The sequence below is a fragment of the Ammodytes marinus genome (genome assembly GCF_949987685.1).
Source record: "Ammodytes marinus genome assembly, chromosome: 13".
Lineage (NCBI taxonomy): Eukaryota > Metazoa > Chordata > Actinopteri > Uranoscopiformes > Ammodytidae > Ammodytes > Ammodytes marinus.
Genome location: NC_137217.1, coordinates 26,699,326 through 26,716,291, shown reverse-complemented (window position 1 = coordinate 26,716,291; position 16,966 = coordinate 26,699,326). Strand labels below are relative to the sequence as shown.

General features: G+C 40.5%; 1 protein-coding gene across 2 annotated transcripts; it reads left to right on the top strand.

Moving 5' to 3' along the window:
- Positions 1–281: 281 nt before the first annotated feature.
- Positions 282–15,612, top strand: septin7b (septin 7b). 2 transcript variants are annotated; one of them, XM_080040275.1, is made up of 13 exons: positions 282–378; positions 2,934–3,040; positions 4,747–4,847; positions 5,241–5,375; positions 9,799–9,916; positions 10,416–10,508; positions 10,628–10,724; positions 10,903–10,954; positions 11,092–11,220; positions 11,999–12,019; positions 13,184–13,319; positions 13,752–13,894; positions 14,447–15,612. In XM_080040275.1, the coding sequence occupies exons 1-13, from the start codon at positions 369–371 to the stop codon at positions 14,484–14,486; spliced, it is 1,182 nt and encodes a 393-aa protein (XP_079896401.1). In that variant the 5' UTR covers positions 282–368; the 3' UTR covers positions 14,487–15,612. The 2 variants fall into 2 exon arrangements, with proteins under 2 accessions (XP_079896401.1, XP_079896402.1); XM_080040276.1 differs by lacking the exon at positions 11,999–12,019.
- The last annotated feature ends 1,354 nt before the right edge of the window (positions 15,613–16,966 follow it).

Genomic DNA, 16,966 nt, shown 5'->3' with positions numbered 1-16,966 from the left:
CCGTCCCGAATGTTGCTATCTGGGATTTGAACATTTCACTCAGTATTAGTGGGATCTGTCTTGTGATGTAAGTATTAGAAACGGTCCAACGCTGAGTCTACGATTAAATCTTCTTCAAGTGGGAACACAAGGGTTGAGGTTGTTAGGAGATTTAGAAGTGTATTTCAGTTTTTTTGGCAGTGTGGGAAATGCTTCTTCTAATCTTTGCAGCTAAAGCGGGGGTGCAAGTTCATATATTTTTTCATGGTTTTGATGTGTGTTTTTCTGTCTTACAGCAGCAAAAGAATCTGGAAGGATATGTCGGCTTTGCCAGCCTCCCCAACCAAGTGTACAGGAAGTCTGTGAAGAGAGGCTTTGAGTTCACGCTGATGGTTGTTGGTAAGAAACACACGCTGCTCAGTCAGTCCTCTATTTTATATGAATCATTTCATTGTATTTGTTGCGGTTGACATTTTAAAGTCCTTCACTGTGGTTTGTTTTTCGAGAGCGAGAGACAGATTGTGTGTGTGAGCGTGTGTGTAGCCATATTTATACAGAAGGGCCATGGCCCCAGCTTTGTAGTGTTAATTGCTGAGTCAGCAAGGAGGGGACTGTTGCACTGCTGTTATTTGAATTAATCTTTGGTGTCAGGCCCTTGACTCTGTGTCCCAGTGAAGAAAACATTTGGGATCTGGAGCTGCACTCAGCAGATCAGAAATGCAGACATTCTTGGATGTGGTCTTTGACACTGGGCCAAGATCCTCCTCGGCTGATCAGTAACTGTTTGGAGGGAAAATGCTTCCTCGGGTCAAAACCATTTCCTGTGGTGGGAACGGCAGAATTTGTACCCAGCGCGCCTCCTAAGAATAGCATATCTGCCCGCTGCGTTCACGACACTTTGTTCCTACGGGCTTTTAGCTTTAAGTGCTGCTGATAAATTTTCGCTTTTATTAGATACTTGTATAGGACATCTTTATAACAAAGGTTGCGTTCCAATACCCATACTTCCCTGCTGTTTAGTATGGTAGAAAAAGATTTAGGATGTTCCAATACATGTGGTCAGATGCAGCATGCTAAAGAATACTTGGATGCCCTACTACATCCGGTCGTATCTTTTAGTGTGGAAATCAAATCAGCATGCTTTTTTTTTGGCATGTCTGACCCACAATCCATTGCACAGTGGAAGTCACATCGACAGAGCCGCTGAGTAAAAAACAAGTGATGCGAAGGATATATAAGCAAAAAGCAAGTTAAAGGCCTGATGTTATCATAAAATGATGTCCTAATTGTTTGCCTACTGCACGCTAACTATACATACTTTATATGGTCAGCTGTAGTAGGTAGAATAGTAAAAAGAAATAGGATGTGATTTGGAACACAGGCTTGGGACTCAGATGTTGCCTACTCCTGTTCTCTGCAGCGTCATCTTTAAAAGCTGCTGGATAATGACCAAGTGTTCCTTTGGGTCCTGTGAAGGCTAAACTGTGTTTGAGACAAATAGCTTCATCTTGGGAATAATTTACGAAAAGCTACAACTGGCATTTCATCAAACAACAGGGAAAAATAAAGGAGGTCATTTGGGCTTGTTGATAGTTAAATGCTTGCCATTGTTCTAGTGGTATCACCCTCTTGCACGGACATACGCATGCACACACACACACACACACACACACACACACACACACACACACACACACACACACACAAACGCACACGCACACGCAAACACACAATATTCAGATTTTTTTGGGCTGCGACGAGCTGTGAGCCCACATGTCCCCGCCGTGCAACGCAGTGCGTCACCGTGTGGTTTGTGTGATAGAGAGAGAGAGAGAGAGAGAGGAAAGGAGGAAGAAAGATAGATAGAGGAAGGGAAGGAGAGAGATGGGACTGGAACGTCTGTCCAACACGTGACCCAGCAACATGTTCACTTCACACATTCAGAGCAGATCATTTCACAGGCTCATCATGTCTTCATAATGCAGTACATTCAAAAAGCGACGTAGCAGTACAACCACTAATGTTAGAATGGCTGATAACATACTAATCTTTCACTTTTTAATGTAATAAAAGACGATAATGAAAAAACTTTCCCATAACATCATAACAGCTCTGAACTAACAATGCAAGAACTTTTTGCCCATAATCTAATAAATTATTAGCCTACATTATTAGAGCAAATAATGACTAGTATACTTTATTTATGTCATTTCTGATTTATTTGATGTTAGCATAACAATTCTGTTATACTTACCCTGTACTATTGCCTTTTTCAAATACCAATGTAATAACTTATTACATCATGGACAAAAAAGCTATTTGTTGAGAGATTGTATCATGTTGATGGCTGTTATTAGGTTATTTGCTGCTCCCGGCTCTTACCCATGGCACATAGTTACACTGCCCACATACAATGTTGGACAAACACAGGCTCCAATACTCGCTCCACAGACATTACCCTCTGACTGTAGCTCTGGTGTAAATGGCAGCTTGTTAAATATTGACTCGTGGCCATCAGCCAAGGCAGCCAGTGTCAGTGGTCGTTTTCCACTAATGATCCTTTTCATTGGGAGCTTGGAAACTGGGCACACAATGGCAAACCAAAGCGCTTGAGAAGCCCCAACGCCAGTCAGCTGCACATAACAAGAGCCATTGTCTGTGTTGTGTCCTTAGCCTTTAAACTGCTAACACAAATGGATTAATGTCTTGGGCAAATGTCAGTCTCATCCTTTTTAAAAGGCGCATGCCCTTTCCTTTGGTTGTCTGTAGGATGTCAACAGGGAACTTTGTGTGGATAAATGACGAGGAGCTTGGGTTTTTGTGATAAGGTTTTTTCAATATGTCATTCCAAGTGACGCCATGCTTTACAATCTGGCCAATTCTTTCTAGTATTACATGAAGAATATAGTTAACAGAATTCCTGAAATTCTGATGTCTTTGTCTTGTGCTTTCAGGCGAGTCGGGGTTGGGCAAATCCACGTTGATCAACTCGCTATTCCTAACAGACCTGTATTCAGCAGAGTATCCGGGACCTTCTCATCGAATCAAAAAGACTGTACAGGTAGGTTTTGACAAATGCATTTACCGGTAATATTTGAGCTGGGGTGTTAGTGGTGAGGTTAGTCACAATTCAAACTAACTCCACCGCAGTGTCGGATAAGAGAGACTTCATGGGCACTTCCTGGTTTCCTTCCAGTATGTATTTGATTCTAAAATTACATATCGTAAAAAAAATATAGAGCGCAGCATAACATGTTTAATAAACAAGTCCCAACAAGCCCATAGGAGCCTTTACTGATGTTGTATAGTTCATCTTCTGACTGGCCCCCCTTGACTACCAGTGTTTGAGCTAACCTGTATGAGCAACCTTTGCCCCTTTTTTCTTTATCAAAATGAGTTAAATGTAAGATCTCTGTCAACTTTTCTTGAGCCGGAGAGTGAGGTAAAAAGCTAAAAATACAAAATGTCGAACTATTCCACACACAACCGCAGCTTTAGCGTGTGCTGCCGTAAACGTTCAATGCCGAAACAGAGGTGGAATTGCCTTTGTTTAAATTATATATATCAAATATCAGAGCTGAAAAATCACACAGTTAAATAAACAACATTGAAATGCTGTTATGCTTCGGCTGTTCAGATTTTGTAACCCATTAATGGCTTTGGCAGCTTTCTAAACCATCATTTTGACATTCTATTTAAATGTGACCACAGAAACCACCAATACATAGTCTGCGGCGTCTCATAGCACATCTGTGTTAGTGGCATATGAAATGTTTAGTTGGTAATTTGTGTTTTTTCAGCTGGAAATGAACTGTATTCAAGTATTTTAAGCTAAATAAAGTAACATTAAACGTCTTGGCTTGTTGGTTAACGGTTACAGCAGCAACTGGAAGATTATTTACATAACATATTTGAATGAAACCACACGTGAATGCACTGCTTATATAAGACATTGTGTATTACAGTGTTACAGTGCCCAAAAACGTTAATAATCGTGGTCTCCTTTTGTTAAATGGAAATAATAATTTTTGCTTTTCTGACCATATGTCAGGCGAACTGGTGGACAAAGATTGTAGGTTAGTTTATTTTTAGTATTTTTTTTTGTGTACTTCCATACATGAAAAAAACAAAATACCTTTTCTACCGTCCAACAGTGCAAAACCAACTAACATTAGACATATTTCATATAGACAACATTTTTGAATAACATACAGTTCTGTTAACGGCCGACTTGATTTGTAATGAAGTCATTTTGACTGCACTCTCTGCGTCTGGGTTTGAGTGACGCTTTGAGATGAGCAGGTTCTCACAAAGGTTAGAGGAGTCAGTCTCGCTGTCAGCTGCAGCCATAAAAGCCATCTGCCATAATTACACAACCCCGTCCTGTACGTTGACTGAGGGCCTGGAGTGCTGCACTTTACCTGTCTGGCTCCTGACTGACAGCATCATCAGCACTATCTGCAGACGCTTGTGGTTTGTCAACATAGTTGGCTAATAGCACAGTGTGACACGGCGTGTTGCGACATGCTGCTGGGTTTAAGTGTTTTCCATGTGAAATATGTGATCTGTCATGCTATGCATAGCTCACTATGATACTGATTTCACACTCCTGCTTCCATTTTGTTGATGGTTTTTGTAACTGACTAAATTAAATTCAGAAGCCTCTTTGCGCCGATCTATCGACCGCTCGGTCAATCGTTGCACCTCCATAATTAAAATGTTTTGTTCCACACATTGACGTGCCCTTCATTCTTCCTCCTGTGTCAGGTGGAGCAGGCCAAAGTTTTAATAAAGGAGGGCGGCGTCCAGCTGTTGCTCACTATAGTCGACACCCCAGGGTTCGGAGATGCTGTCGACAACAGCAACTGGTAAGGGATCACCACAGTTCACCACAAATCATATGTCTTCATTTTGAACGCTCAAAGCCCCTCTCTGCTATCCTTAATTCAGGGAACAATTCTGGGTCTGCGTGGGGAATTGTTTGTTATTCTTTTACTCTTTGAACTTTTAGGCCCCAGTTTAATTCTGCCAACTCCTTGGACCATATTTTTCTTTTAATGCTTTTAGCTGTATACGTCTGTTCTTCTTCCTCACTTATGTCCTACCACTCAGGCTTTACGATCTCTCTAGCTTGTGGATTGTTTTATTACTCACAATGTTTAAATGTTAAGCACCTTTTCCAGCTTTGATTGTTTTTAAATGTGCTCTATAAATAAAGTTGATTTTTGATTTGATTTGTTTTTTTAATCTGTGTTGTGCAGCTGGCAGCCGATCATCGACCACATAGACAGCAAGTTCGAGGATTACCTGAACTCAGAATCCCGGGTGAACAGACGACAGATGCCCGACAGCCGAATCCACTGCTGCCTGTATTTCATCGCCCCGTCGGGACACGGGTGAGTCTGCAAACTAATGCCCTATTTCTGTTCTGTTTTGTGGACCCTGTTGTTCCAGAGCATCCTACACCACCCATATTGTTAGTTTTGGGCAGAACCAATGAGAGACCAGCTCTTGGATTGTCACTTCCTGGTTCAGTACAAAGAATGGGGACTGCAGAGAGATAGTGGTTTTGAAGAGGAAAGGCAGACAGTGAGAGGAAATGAGTAAAATATATTGTGAGGAGGGAAGCGAGAGTTCCAAAGGTCAGAGACGCAGGTTTGTGACTGGAAGTGGTGATGCGTGGTGCTGCAGATCCCTGTGCAGTCATTGGAAAAAACAACAGCACCATAAAACGCTTCCTGCAAGAGATACCTTCTAACACAACCTTTTGATAAGAAGCCTTAAAGGAAAAACAAAATGTGAAAAAAATACATACAAATACATCAATTATAGTAATAGATAAGGAAAAAAAAAAGTATTTTGGCCGTCAGCTGGAAGCTGTGGTGATGCTAGTCATGCTCCTTCCTGATTTGTTTTGTCTTACTCTATGTCCTACTACACTGCTCTCCCCCTTGGGCCATTGCTATACAATAAATGCTCCTGTGAGACTATGAGTAAGGTCTTCTTGCAAAATAAGGGTTAACATTTGAAGCTTGTAAAAGAAAAAAATGGGGGGACCGAAGCTATTCAGATGATGATGTTGATGATAGTGATCACCAAATGTCTCATAAAGACCTGACTGTGTGGAATTTAAATTGTACTGTATATTATTCAGCAGCCGCCAGATCCTAGCCAGCTGACAGCTCAGATGTGCTGATCTTGTCTTTCTTTTTAAAGGAGCGTAGTACGTGTCTAGTGCACAATTGAGTCAAAGAGTGAAGAAGTGTGGGAGTATTCGAATAGAGAACCAGCAGAGAATATTTCCTGCACTCACAAACACAATGGTATTTGGCCAAAAACTAATTTAATTGCATGGAGGATTTTTTTGAAAGGCTGATAATAAAAAAGCTTGCCCCCTAGTCTTAAAAAAATACTAAAGGAGCTTATGCTGTTTGTATGAAAGAGTATTAGGGCCACCAAACAGGGGGGAACAAATTACAAGAGGAGGTTGTTTTTTCTCAGTATGCCCTTATATGGAATATGATGGAATAAAGACCACATACAACATTGTGTATCAACTTGACCTGTAAAGACTGTAGTATAGCTGGAAAAATTCTGACAGATTTGAACCTCCGGTATCAATAACTCATAAGAACAACTGTATTTAAACACAAACGATGCATTTGTCGAGGTGTATTCTCTACATGCATAACTTTAAAAAAAAACATGCTAATACTCTTCCATGTGTTTGCCAGTGTAGTGGAGGCTAGTGTCTGTTGTGGTGACCTACCCAGTCTGTGTAAATGCAAGTGGCCGTGTGCTCACATGCCCTTCAAGCTGTTGACCGTGACGTGACTTACTGTGAACAACGAAGAAGCCTCTGTCCTCTGCTCTCTCCTCGCGTTCTACTCCGTCCTCTGTGAGACATTGTGTTTGCACAAGCTCGTCCTCTGTATCCACACAAGAAGGGCGCTAGCCTTGAGGATGGGCAGCATATGCTTTATAACACACACACACACACACACACACACACACACACACACACACACACACACACACACACACACACACACACACAGCATCCCCTCATAACGCCAGCTGACTGCCCTCACTGAAGCAAAATGACCTCCAACACTGAAAGACAATCTGGACATTGACTCTCTGACGCCTTAGTTTTTCTGAAAGCTTTGAGGACGGTGACACCCACGTCGGTTGATTAAATGATCATAGGAAAGACTTTGAAAAACAAACAAAAAACAAGGTAGCAGCAGTGTTTCCCCTACCATTGTACAGGCCTGGCGGGGCCGCCAGGCCAACGGGACCCCCCGCCAGGCCAACAGCAGCCTAACTTTAAAAAAAAATAATAATAAAAAAAAAAAAATGATTATCAATTTTTCATTGATTCCGTAATAATAATATGCGAGCGTCTGCGCGGCACTGTCGGTCTACCCCTCGTGTGCGCCTGTCTTTACAACCTCTCGTCTGATCATCCCATCAGCTGATCTGTGTGTCTGCGTGTGTGTATGTGTGTCTGCGCGCGGCGCGATGCGCGTGTGTATTCGGTGCGGGTGCGCACTTGTTAAAACACGGAAGACAATGAGCAGGAGCATGACTAGCAAGCAAACGTTGAACTAGTGGCGAAAATAAAACCAGCGCCTGCTCTATGGAGATACTAAGGACTCAGTAACAGGGACGTTGAACAGGAAAAAGTGCTGCGCAAAGTTTAGAAAGTTAAAATCGGTACGTCGCCGTGGCAACACAACCAATCTGTATCAACAGCTGAGACAGCGCTGAAAAAAACGGCATGCACTCGTTTCAGTAAGTTTACCGAAGTGCCACACTGCTACTGCCTTTGACATTCTCAGAAAAGCATTCATTTATTTTCAAGGGACATATTAATTTATTTATTGTTTTAACTGTCAAGTTATCTTGAAAACAGCAGGCTATTGTAGGCCTACAAGCTTTATGTTTTTGTATTTTCAATGCTACTTTATTTGTATGTTTTAAATTGAGAAATAGGCTAGATGAAATATAATGGTCGGAATAGGGAATTTGCCTTATGTAGCACACATGTTGATAGGCTAATCATGATGTGTAGCCTATGTTAATTCATTTATTTTCAACAAGGCTATTTGCATTAAAAAAAAATAAAGAACATTTTTCAATAGGCTAGCTTCAAGGTGAGGTGATTCAGATTATTCCAGAAATGAGTCTAAACAGGACCTGTCTATATTAGATCTTAGTGTTTATTGTTTTTTTATTGAAATCCATGTGTTTTTCTTCAATAGTTTACGTGGCTTGTGTCTCCAAATTATTACAGAAAATAGTTATAGGCAGGGCATATGTTGTTTACAGAGCACAGAATTAATCAGATTTCGCCTCTCAAAGTGCACCAGATTGATGCATTTAACTTTAAAAAGGATAAGGTTTTCTTCTGCAGGGGGATGCCCCCAGACCCCCCTAGAATGTCCATTCTCACCCAGCAGGATCTAAAAATCCTGTGAGAAACACCACATGTACAAACGTACTGAATGTGAAAGCATAACCCTATGCCCTCATTTTTAACAGGCTGTCAAAAGAGGCTCATCCCAAATGGGGTTCGTTTTGGTCAATTTCTTCTAGAAATTTGGTACGCACGCGGCACGCATACTCTTTATCAGCTCTTACCACCGGGCCTAAAAAAAATTCTAGGGGAAACACTGAGCAGCAATCGATCAGTGCCACTGATAAGGAATTGACTGATGTAAGATCTTCGACCTCTGCTACAGATCATTTAGAATTTGAACCTTTTAAAAAAAAAATTGTATTCTGCAATTTTCACATTGTGATGACAGGCTTTTTTCACTCCTTTCTGCCATTAAATCGACCAAACAATTAATTAAGGAAGTCATTGTTGTATAAATAATTTAACAAATATATAAATTATGATTGTATATGATATTTCAGTCTTTTTCGCTCACAAACTATTTTACCCTATTTGTATAGCACAGTTTGGGAAATGTGCTTGTTTTGGGTAGATATTTGATCCCTCTTAAGTAAGGGACATGTTTAGCGTAGGCTGATGATGGATGCTGACTGGGATGTTTTTGGGCTAAGCTCTTTCTCATGGTCAGTTCGCGTAGGGTCAAAGCAGTTAAAACTCTTGACTTTTTCTTCTTTTGAGTTACAAAGAAAGCAATCAATGAAAACGCACTTTACAGTTTTTTTTAATGGGACGGATAGAACCAGTAAATAGATTTAAATTGCTCTTCTGTCGGTCAATAACAGTTGTTGTCAGCTGTTGCGTTTGGGTTTTCTTCAGAACATCTGTGCAGCATTGTGCTTTGAGTTGACCTACATGTCTCTTGGCGTCGTGACAACAAAATGCATCCCACTCTTCGGCTTCAGGGCGGATCGACTCCAACTCTTCCACAATGCTCTCAAATCATCAATAAACAGTTAATTATATTGTATGTACAAATACAAAGTGAAAGCTATAACTCAATGATGCCAAACGTTGTTTATTCAGCCGTAAAAGGGCCAAGAATATAAACGCTCTCTCACGAGTACAAGGTCTTTCTTGTTAGACATACAAACATCGGTCACGGATGCTTTTTCTATATTTGGTTCGGCTTCACTTGTCCTTGTTTTGTTTAATGAAGCGCTAACCGAGCAAGCCGTGATCAAAGGCAAAACCAAAAAGCTAGTCAGGCCCCAAAATATCCCATTTCCTGCTGTAATGACCAAGCAATACATTCTCCAACAGCTTGATAGATTATTTTGCATTTGAAATGATCAATACAATGTACAAAGTGACACAACGTATTGAACTCCGTGTAAAAAATCTTCCTCTCCTTGCAGACTGAAGCCCTTGGACATTGAGTTCATGAAGCGATTGCATGAGAAAGTCAATGTCATCCCGCTGATCGCCAAAGCAGACACCCTCACCCCCGAGGAATGCCAACAGTTCAAGAAACAGGTCAGTGGTTTCCACGACTCCGTACTACTGAAGAAAAGCTATCCGGGAGGGCCTTTCTTCCTTTTTACTGTGGTCATTGGTATGTTGTAGAAAATGTGCATCACGCAGCAAGGCCAAACAAAGTAGACCCTCTTTGATGTTGCAGCTATTTGAGCAACTAAGTACTGTACTGTTTGGAAGGTTTTCTGTCAATTGAATATGCATATAAATACAACAAAGACCGAAAAAATAAAACATCAACATTTCTCAACAGCAGGGTATGGAGAGCATGTGTGACCACAAAGAATGTACCATTTTGAGTTTGTCAGCCAGATTCATATTACACTGTATCAATAGAAAACATTATGTACTGCAGCCTTTTACAAGGATTTGGTATTAGATAAATCTATAAATCTAAGTTAAACTCCACATTACACTAAGGTGGTACCTGCTCGGTTTTGTAGCCACTTCCATTTAGTTTTGCATGAAATCACTCACAGATCCTCTCTTTTCCTTCCAGATCATGCGGGAAATCCAAGAGCACAAAATCAAGATCTACGAGTTCCCCGAGACGGATGACGAAGAAGAGAACAGGCTGGTGAAGAAGATAAAGGTACTGCATGTACATGACATTTTAAATATGCCTTCTAGTTTGATACACCAGATTCAAACACTTTTGTTAAAAAATACTAAATATCGTTTTTTCTGTTATTTTCTTTCTCTTCTTGCCAGGACAAGTTGCCTTTGGCTGTAGTAGGAAGCAACACCATCATCGAGGTGAACAGCAAGCGGGTCAGAGGGAGACAATACCCCTGGGGGGTTGCAGAAGGTACGTGAATGTTGAGCTTGTTCACAGTGAAATAATTTTTGATGCTGGAACTCAGTTAAACAAATGGAAAGAAATGGTGCATCCAAATGAATTTAGGCACCGTATACGAACAGTACGATGTCTGAGGTTACATCTTTTTTTTGCTTTGATAACTGACTTCATGTTTTTTTCCTTCTAGTTGAAAACAGTGACCACTGCGACTTCACCATCCTCAGGGATATGCTCATCAGGTGCTGAACAAAACTGAGGGGATCTGGGACTTATATTGTTGCATAGCAATCTAGATTGTAGACAGTGTTGTAGCTATAAGAGCAGTTTACTCAGAGAGTGTTTTAAATGATTTGAATTCCTTGTCTTTGTCCATCAGAACTCACATGCAGGACTTGAAGGACGTGACAAACAACGTCCACTATGAAAACTACCGCAGTGGGAAACTGGCAGCCGTCACCTACAACGGAGTGGACAACAACAGGGTTAAAGGGCAACAGTGCACCAAGTAAGTCCCAGAACCAAATACACAAGATGTTTGTAGAACAGTTATTCAATTCCGTCCTACTGTACATGGCATTTAAACAGGGCTTAAAGGGTCTTAGGGTTAAGGGGTTAATTAACTCATAAAGCAACATGACTGGCGTTTGGTAGAAGGTATTTGCAGATAGCTGAGTTGTTGTCAACTTGTTTTGCTTCTATCCTCATGTATTTAGGTTCCAGGTAAATGGAAAAGTTTGAAGTTTGGGGGGGATCTCAATCATTGTTCATTTTATTCTCTGTTTTCCATGTTTGACAAACTCTAAAATGATTTGTGCTTTTAGTCGTGGCCACTGGCCTCTAACCACTTTGCATACAAATCATGCCACAAGTTTTCATTCAAAGCACCACGCTGCTTCCTCATTCGTGTAGACACAAATAAATGGCTAATACTCACTCGGCTCAAGCTCTGGCTCTACAGCTGAATAGAGGCCTCACACTGCTAACGCTAACACACAGCTAAACATTTGACAAAGTTTACGCTAAATGTACTTTACACTCAGCACACAAAGCCCACATTGTTTGTTATATTTTTTCCAAGCTTAGTTTTTTCCCCCCGTTTGCAGTGAAAAATCACAGAACAGGTCTTATAGTTTTATTCTACAGTAGTGCATGAGCTCATTATTGCATGCTGTGTGCGTGTGTGTGTGTGTGTGTGTGTGTGTGCGTGTGTTTTTGTGTACGTGCTTTTGTGTGAATGTGTGTGTGTGTGTGTTTTTGGTTGTATGTGTTTTTTTGGTTTTTAGACTTGACCCTGTTGAAGGAATGTAAGTGGTCATTTTTTTCACCTATTTTTTAGACCCTTATTTATGACGTTCGCTCTTCTCTGCACCCTTTCCTACTCTCTCTCTCCCGTTTGCTGCATTTTGGGTATTTATTTCCTCCCTGTCGATTTAGGTCTGCCCCCCCCTACCCTCTCCCTCCCTCCCTACTTCCCCCCTGTCAGTAGATATTTCCAGGAACAGCAGGACAGAAACCGTGAATTGCAAAACTTCCAAACTTATGAATATAGTTTGACAGCTATGAATGTGATGCATTAATAATTTTTTTCCCCCAACAACAAATCCTGTCATTCGTCCCACTGGTGTATTCATTCATTGCTGCCTCCATCCGCTGCTGCTACTCTTGGCTTTGCTTGGGTTATTAACAGAGACCTGTACATGAGACATATGGAGGGGTTCAAAATATATAAAATATTCTATATTTTTTTGCACGTTATGTCATTTTATTAGACTGCTGCGAATGCTGTCGTCATTCCTGAATATACATTCTTCGAAATCACAATAACCCCTCCACATGTATCATGACTTGTCTCTGTAGACTTACACTGCAGCCAAACCTCCTGATGAGCTTGACTAACATGTAACCCACCACCTGCACTAACAGTCAGTGCTACAGGTGCCTTTCCTTGCATCAGATATTGCGTTCTTCTTCCTCTTGCTCCCAGAGAATTCTCAGGGTTTGGTTTCCTGTTGGATCCCGTCTTTCCTCTAACTTTCCCTCCTTGAATCCCGACATGTTGTTGTATTCCTCTGGTGAACGAGGCCCAATGTTGTCACAATACAGCCAGATTTGTACAGAGTTACAGTTTGATGTCGTTCTATAAACATTATCACAGAAAATCGTACAACTTACGAATTATCTTTTTTTTTCTGTTTCAAATCGGCATGGAAACACCTTTTAAAAATGATATATAATGCTGTTTGCAGAAAAGTACATTTGTTAAACCAGTTTTTACCAGCCAAACTGTTGTAACACTGTCATGAAATCCTTGTTATTGTGACAACTCTTATAATGGGCGACAATACTGTACAATACACAATGTATCAGGCCGTTGCTGGTGACGCTCGGTAGTGCTGCTCTAAATATCTTTTTGTGTGTGTGTGTGTGTTTTCGTCTGTGTGTGTGTGTGTGTGTGTGTGTGTGTGTAGGAGTCCTCTGGCCCAGATGGAGGAGGAACGGCGAGAGCATGTGACCAAGATGAAAAAGATGGAGATGGAAATGGAGCAGGTGTTTGACATGAAAGTCAAGGAAAAAGTGCAGAAGCTCAAAGACTCAGAAGCAGAGGTAAAACACACACACACACACTCTCACTCTCTCTGTCTGTCTAACTCTCACTCACTCACTCACTCACTCACTCACTCACTCACTCACTCACTCACTCACTCACTCACTCACTCACTCACTCACTCACTCACTCACTCACTCACTCACTCACTCACTCACTCACTCACTCACTCACTCACTCACTCACACAAACACACTGATGATGGGGAAACTGACATCTTTCTTGAATGATTTCCTTGTTTGATTTCCAAATTTTGGGGCATTTTATGGTTGTATGTTTCAGTGATAACTCACTCCTTATCCGCTTTTCTGACGATGCTAATTAAATGAAATATGCAGTCAAAACTAAAAAGAAATAAACCTTTAAAATATGAATCTTTGAAAATATTTAATATTGTCTGTCTGTCTGTCTGTCTGTCTGTCTGTCTGTAGCTTCAGCGGCGTCATGAGCAGATGAAGAAGAACCTGGAGGCCCAGCACAAGGAGCTGGAGGAGAAGAGACGCGTGTTTGAAGACGAGAGAGCCAACTGGGAGTCCCAGCAGCGCCTGGAGCAGCAGAAAATGGAGGCGTCCAGGTACCAACCACTCTCACTGTCACACTGTCCATCACTCAGCCGACTGTCTGCACCAACACAAGCATTCAAGCTCCTAGAATCATGAAGCACACACTCATGCACTATGGGGTTGACCTACACCGTGAGTTTCAGTGGAGGGTAAAAGGTGGACAGTAATGGAATAGTGCCATCTTGTGGCCACCTGACTGATCTGCAGAAGGATTTGTTGAATTTTTAAAAAATTGCACTGGACTGTCCCTGTGCTCCTAATCAATAACTATTTATTTTTAATACACTACATACTGCAGCTGCCCATAGAAAATACATAGTTTGCATGCAGTATGTATACAATTGGGACATACTTTTAGTTATTTATTGAGTCATAACATTGTGCCTTGAATTTATAACTCAAGTTACCTGCTGTCAAAATCCTTGATTCCTATTTTTAATAACCTGTTGCCTACAGACATAACTAACATACTGATGTGTGTTCACCACTAAAAGTGAAAAAAAAAAAAAAGGTTAAAATAAAATAACTGATTTTTCTTTGTGTGTGTCTTTTCTCTTCTGCAGAACTCTGGAGAAAAACAAAAAGAAAGGCAAAATATTTTAAAGGACAGTCGGCAGGACCACCCCCCCCCCCCCCCCCCAACTCGAGTTATTATTGTTCGCCAACGTTGCCGGTCAGGACACCAGTGTGTGGCACTGACATCACCCCCTCTCTCTCTCATCATGTATAACACATACATAACCCTCTTTTAGCAGGGCCAACCCCCTGTTATTTTTAATTATTATTATTATTGATGTTATTATTATTATTGTGTTATAACTGAATACTGCCCCCCAGCCCTCCTTACTTGCTGCTCTCTCTCTTTCTCTTTTGTTATTCCTCCCAAGGTTGCTTTTAAAAGACTGACGTGAACATTTGTATGGAGAGCACTGCAGACAAAAAAAACATACAAAAAAAAAGACCCACGAGACATGTCTTGACTGTTGTACAATCATTCTGGTGCATTTTATTTGTTTACAGGAAAGATAAAAAGTAACATTTTATGAACATTAACCGGATCTTCTGTCGTGTATTAAAGTAAGAAGAGGACAAGGCATTATTGACTAATCCTTTTTGTTTAGGGTGTACATGGTAAACCTTTTAATACTTCTCCTATCAGTGCAACAGTCAAAGAAAAAATGGTGTCAAACATATAAAACGTATAATCAAGAAAAACAATAAAAATGCACCTTGGGCCTTTTTTTTATAGATACAAAGAAAATGGCTAAAGAATCTTTTTTTCTAAAAATGTAACGCTTTCTTTTCTCCTCTGTCTTTAGCTATTTCCACTAGCCCTGGCCTGGACCACCATTTATAATGTCATAAGTGTTATATTTCACTTTTAGTTTATTTTTATATATATATACCGAGCCAGCCGAGGTCATCATAACTTCTTTTTTGTATGTTTAGAAAAAATCGTCTTTGAAAGACTTGAGCGCGGCGTCCACTGTTAGGGGAAGAAAGGAAACACACTTTCACATTTTAAAGTGATTTTTCTGGACACGCTTTGAGAAAAACAACAACAACAAAAACAAAACAATATTTCACTCACTCTTGTGGAAACGGATCAGTGGGAAATGAAGTGTCAACACCGCAATTTGCTTTGGCTATGTACTCCATCTCTGTATTTTTAATTTTATTTTTCATTTGTATTGTACAAAGTCACTTAATAAACCTGTGATGACATAGAGGAATGAGATGGGCTTATTATGTAAACTGGTGTGGACACTTTTTATTTTTATTTTTTTTATAATCCTTTATATTTCTTTTAGTGATGCGTTTTAAAAAGCCACAATTTTCACCACCAGATGGCACTGTTTGCCTAAAGGTCTTCAGCATTGACAGAGTGAAAAACTCGACAGTCGACAACTCTGAGTTAGACTTTTTTTATTAGACTGACTAAACAAAATCGTTTTTTTGAAACATGCATGCGTTCTCTGTGCAGTTCAAATGGCTCCTGCAGGGATGGAATCGGCCGTTACGAGGCAGATTTTCCATTGACATTGTCCTTCAGTGAATTTAACAGTATTGGAAGAATCATACCTCGATCCTCAAAGCTCCTTTTACCCATCAGACCCACAAAGGTATGGGATTTGTTCACTGGGAATGAAAAACAACCTTAATATGCAACAGTGTCACTCGACTCGTTGATGTTGAAAGCATGCAAAACAAAAAATACTTACGTTTACGTGGCGTCTTCGTTTTTGCTGTTTGTAGAAAGGAAATATCAGATCAGAGCAAAACACTCTTAAAGATAGTATACATTTTAAATGAGTGTGAAACGAAATGTGAAATCGACCTACCGGAATTTTTCTTCCCCTTGAGTCCAAGATATTTGTATGTTTCTGGTTTTCTGGTCATTCTCAATAATAATTCTTGAATTCCTTCAGAGTTTGGCCATTTCTTCTTGTGTCAGACACATAATGCAAAGAAAGAAATATTTTTACATAATTTCTATCTACAATTCAGTAATATTACCGGAAACGTTTAACCTTAAAAGACAATCATTAGAACTTCAGTTGTTTCTGTTTAAGTTAAGATTTGTGTCATCCCCAAAATCTTTTGGGAAACGCTGGTATTGAAATATGTCTGAATATCTTCATTAAAGGAAAATTCCTATATTAAATTCACAGTTTGGTAAATATTACCTCCCCGACGCCTTCTCTCCTGTTGTCAGGGTCCATTTCTTGACAGAAAACATTAGTCAGAAGCAGCATAACGAGTAGTTTATCGAGCTCCATCTTTCCAAACCAAACTGTGCGTAATTTCACCCAAACGCCTGGAAATATGAAAGCTTGAATCCTTTACAGCTTAAGATCAATATTTTCATGCAGGTACAATAGCCTCCACCTCGTTACTGGATTAGTTTAAATGCTGACACACACACACACACACACACACACACACACACACACACACACACACACGCACGCACACACGCACACACACACACACACACACACGTCTTCCCTGATGATGCGCCATTGCGCGCCGCAGAGCTCAAACAGCTCTCCAGGGAATTTTACGCACAGCTGGAGTTGACG

Bases quoted from the DNA above. Each gene is read 5' to 3' on its own strand.
- septin7b (XM_080040275.1), top strand. The intron at 5,376-9,798 runs GTGAGTCTGCAA...CTCTCCTTGCAG, and splicing joins ATCGCCCCGTCGGGACACGG to ACTGAAGCCCTTGGACATTG. The intron at 12,020-13,183 runs GTAAGTGGTCAT...GTGTGTGTGTAG, and splicing joins CTTGACCCTGTTGAAGGAAT to GAGTCCTCTGGCCCAGATGG.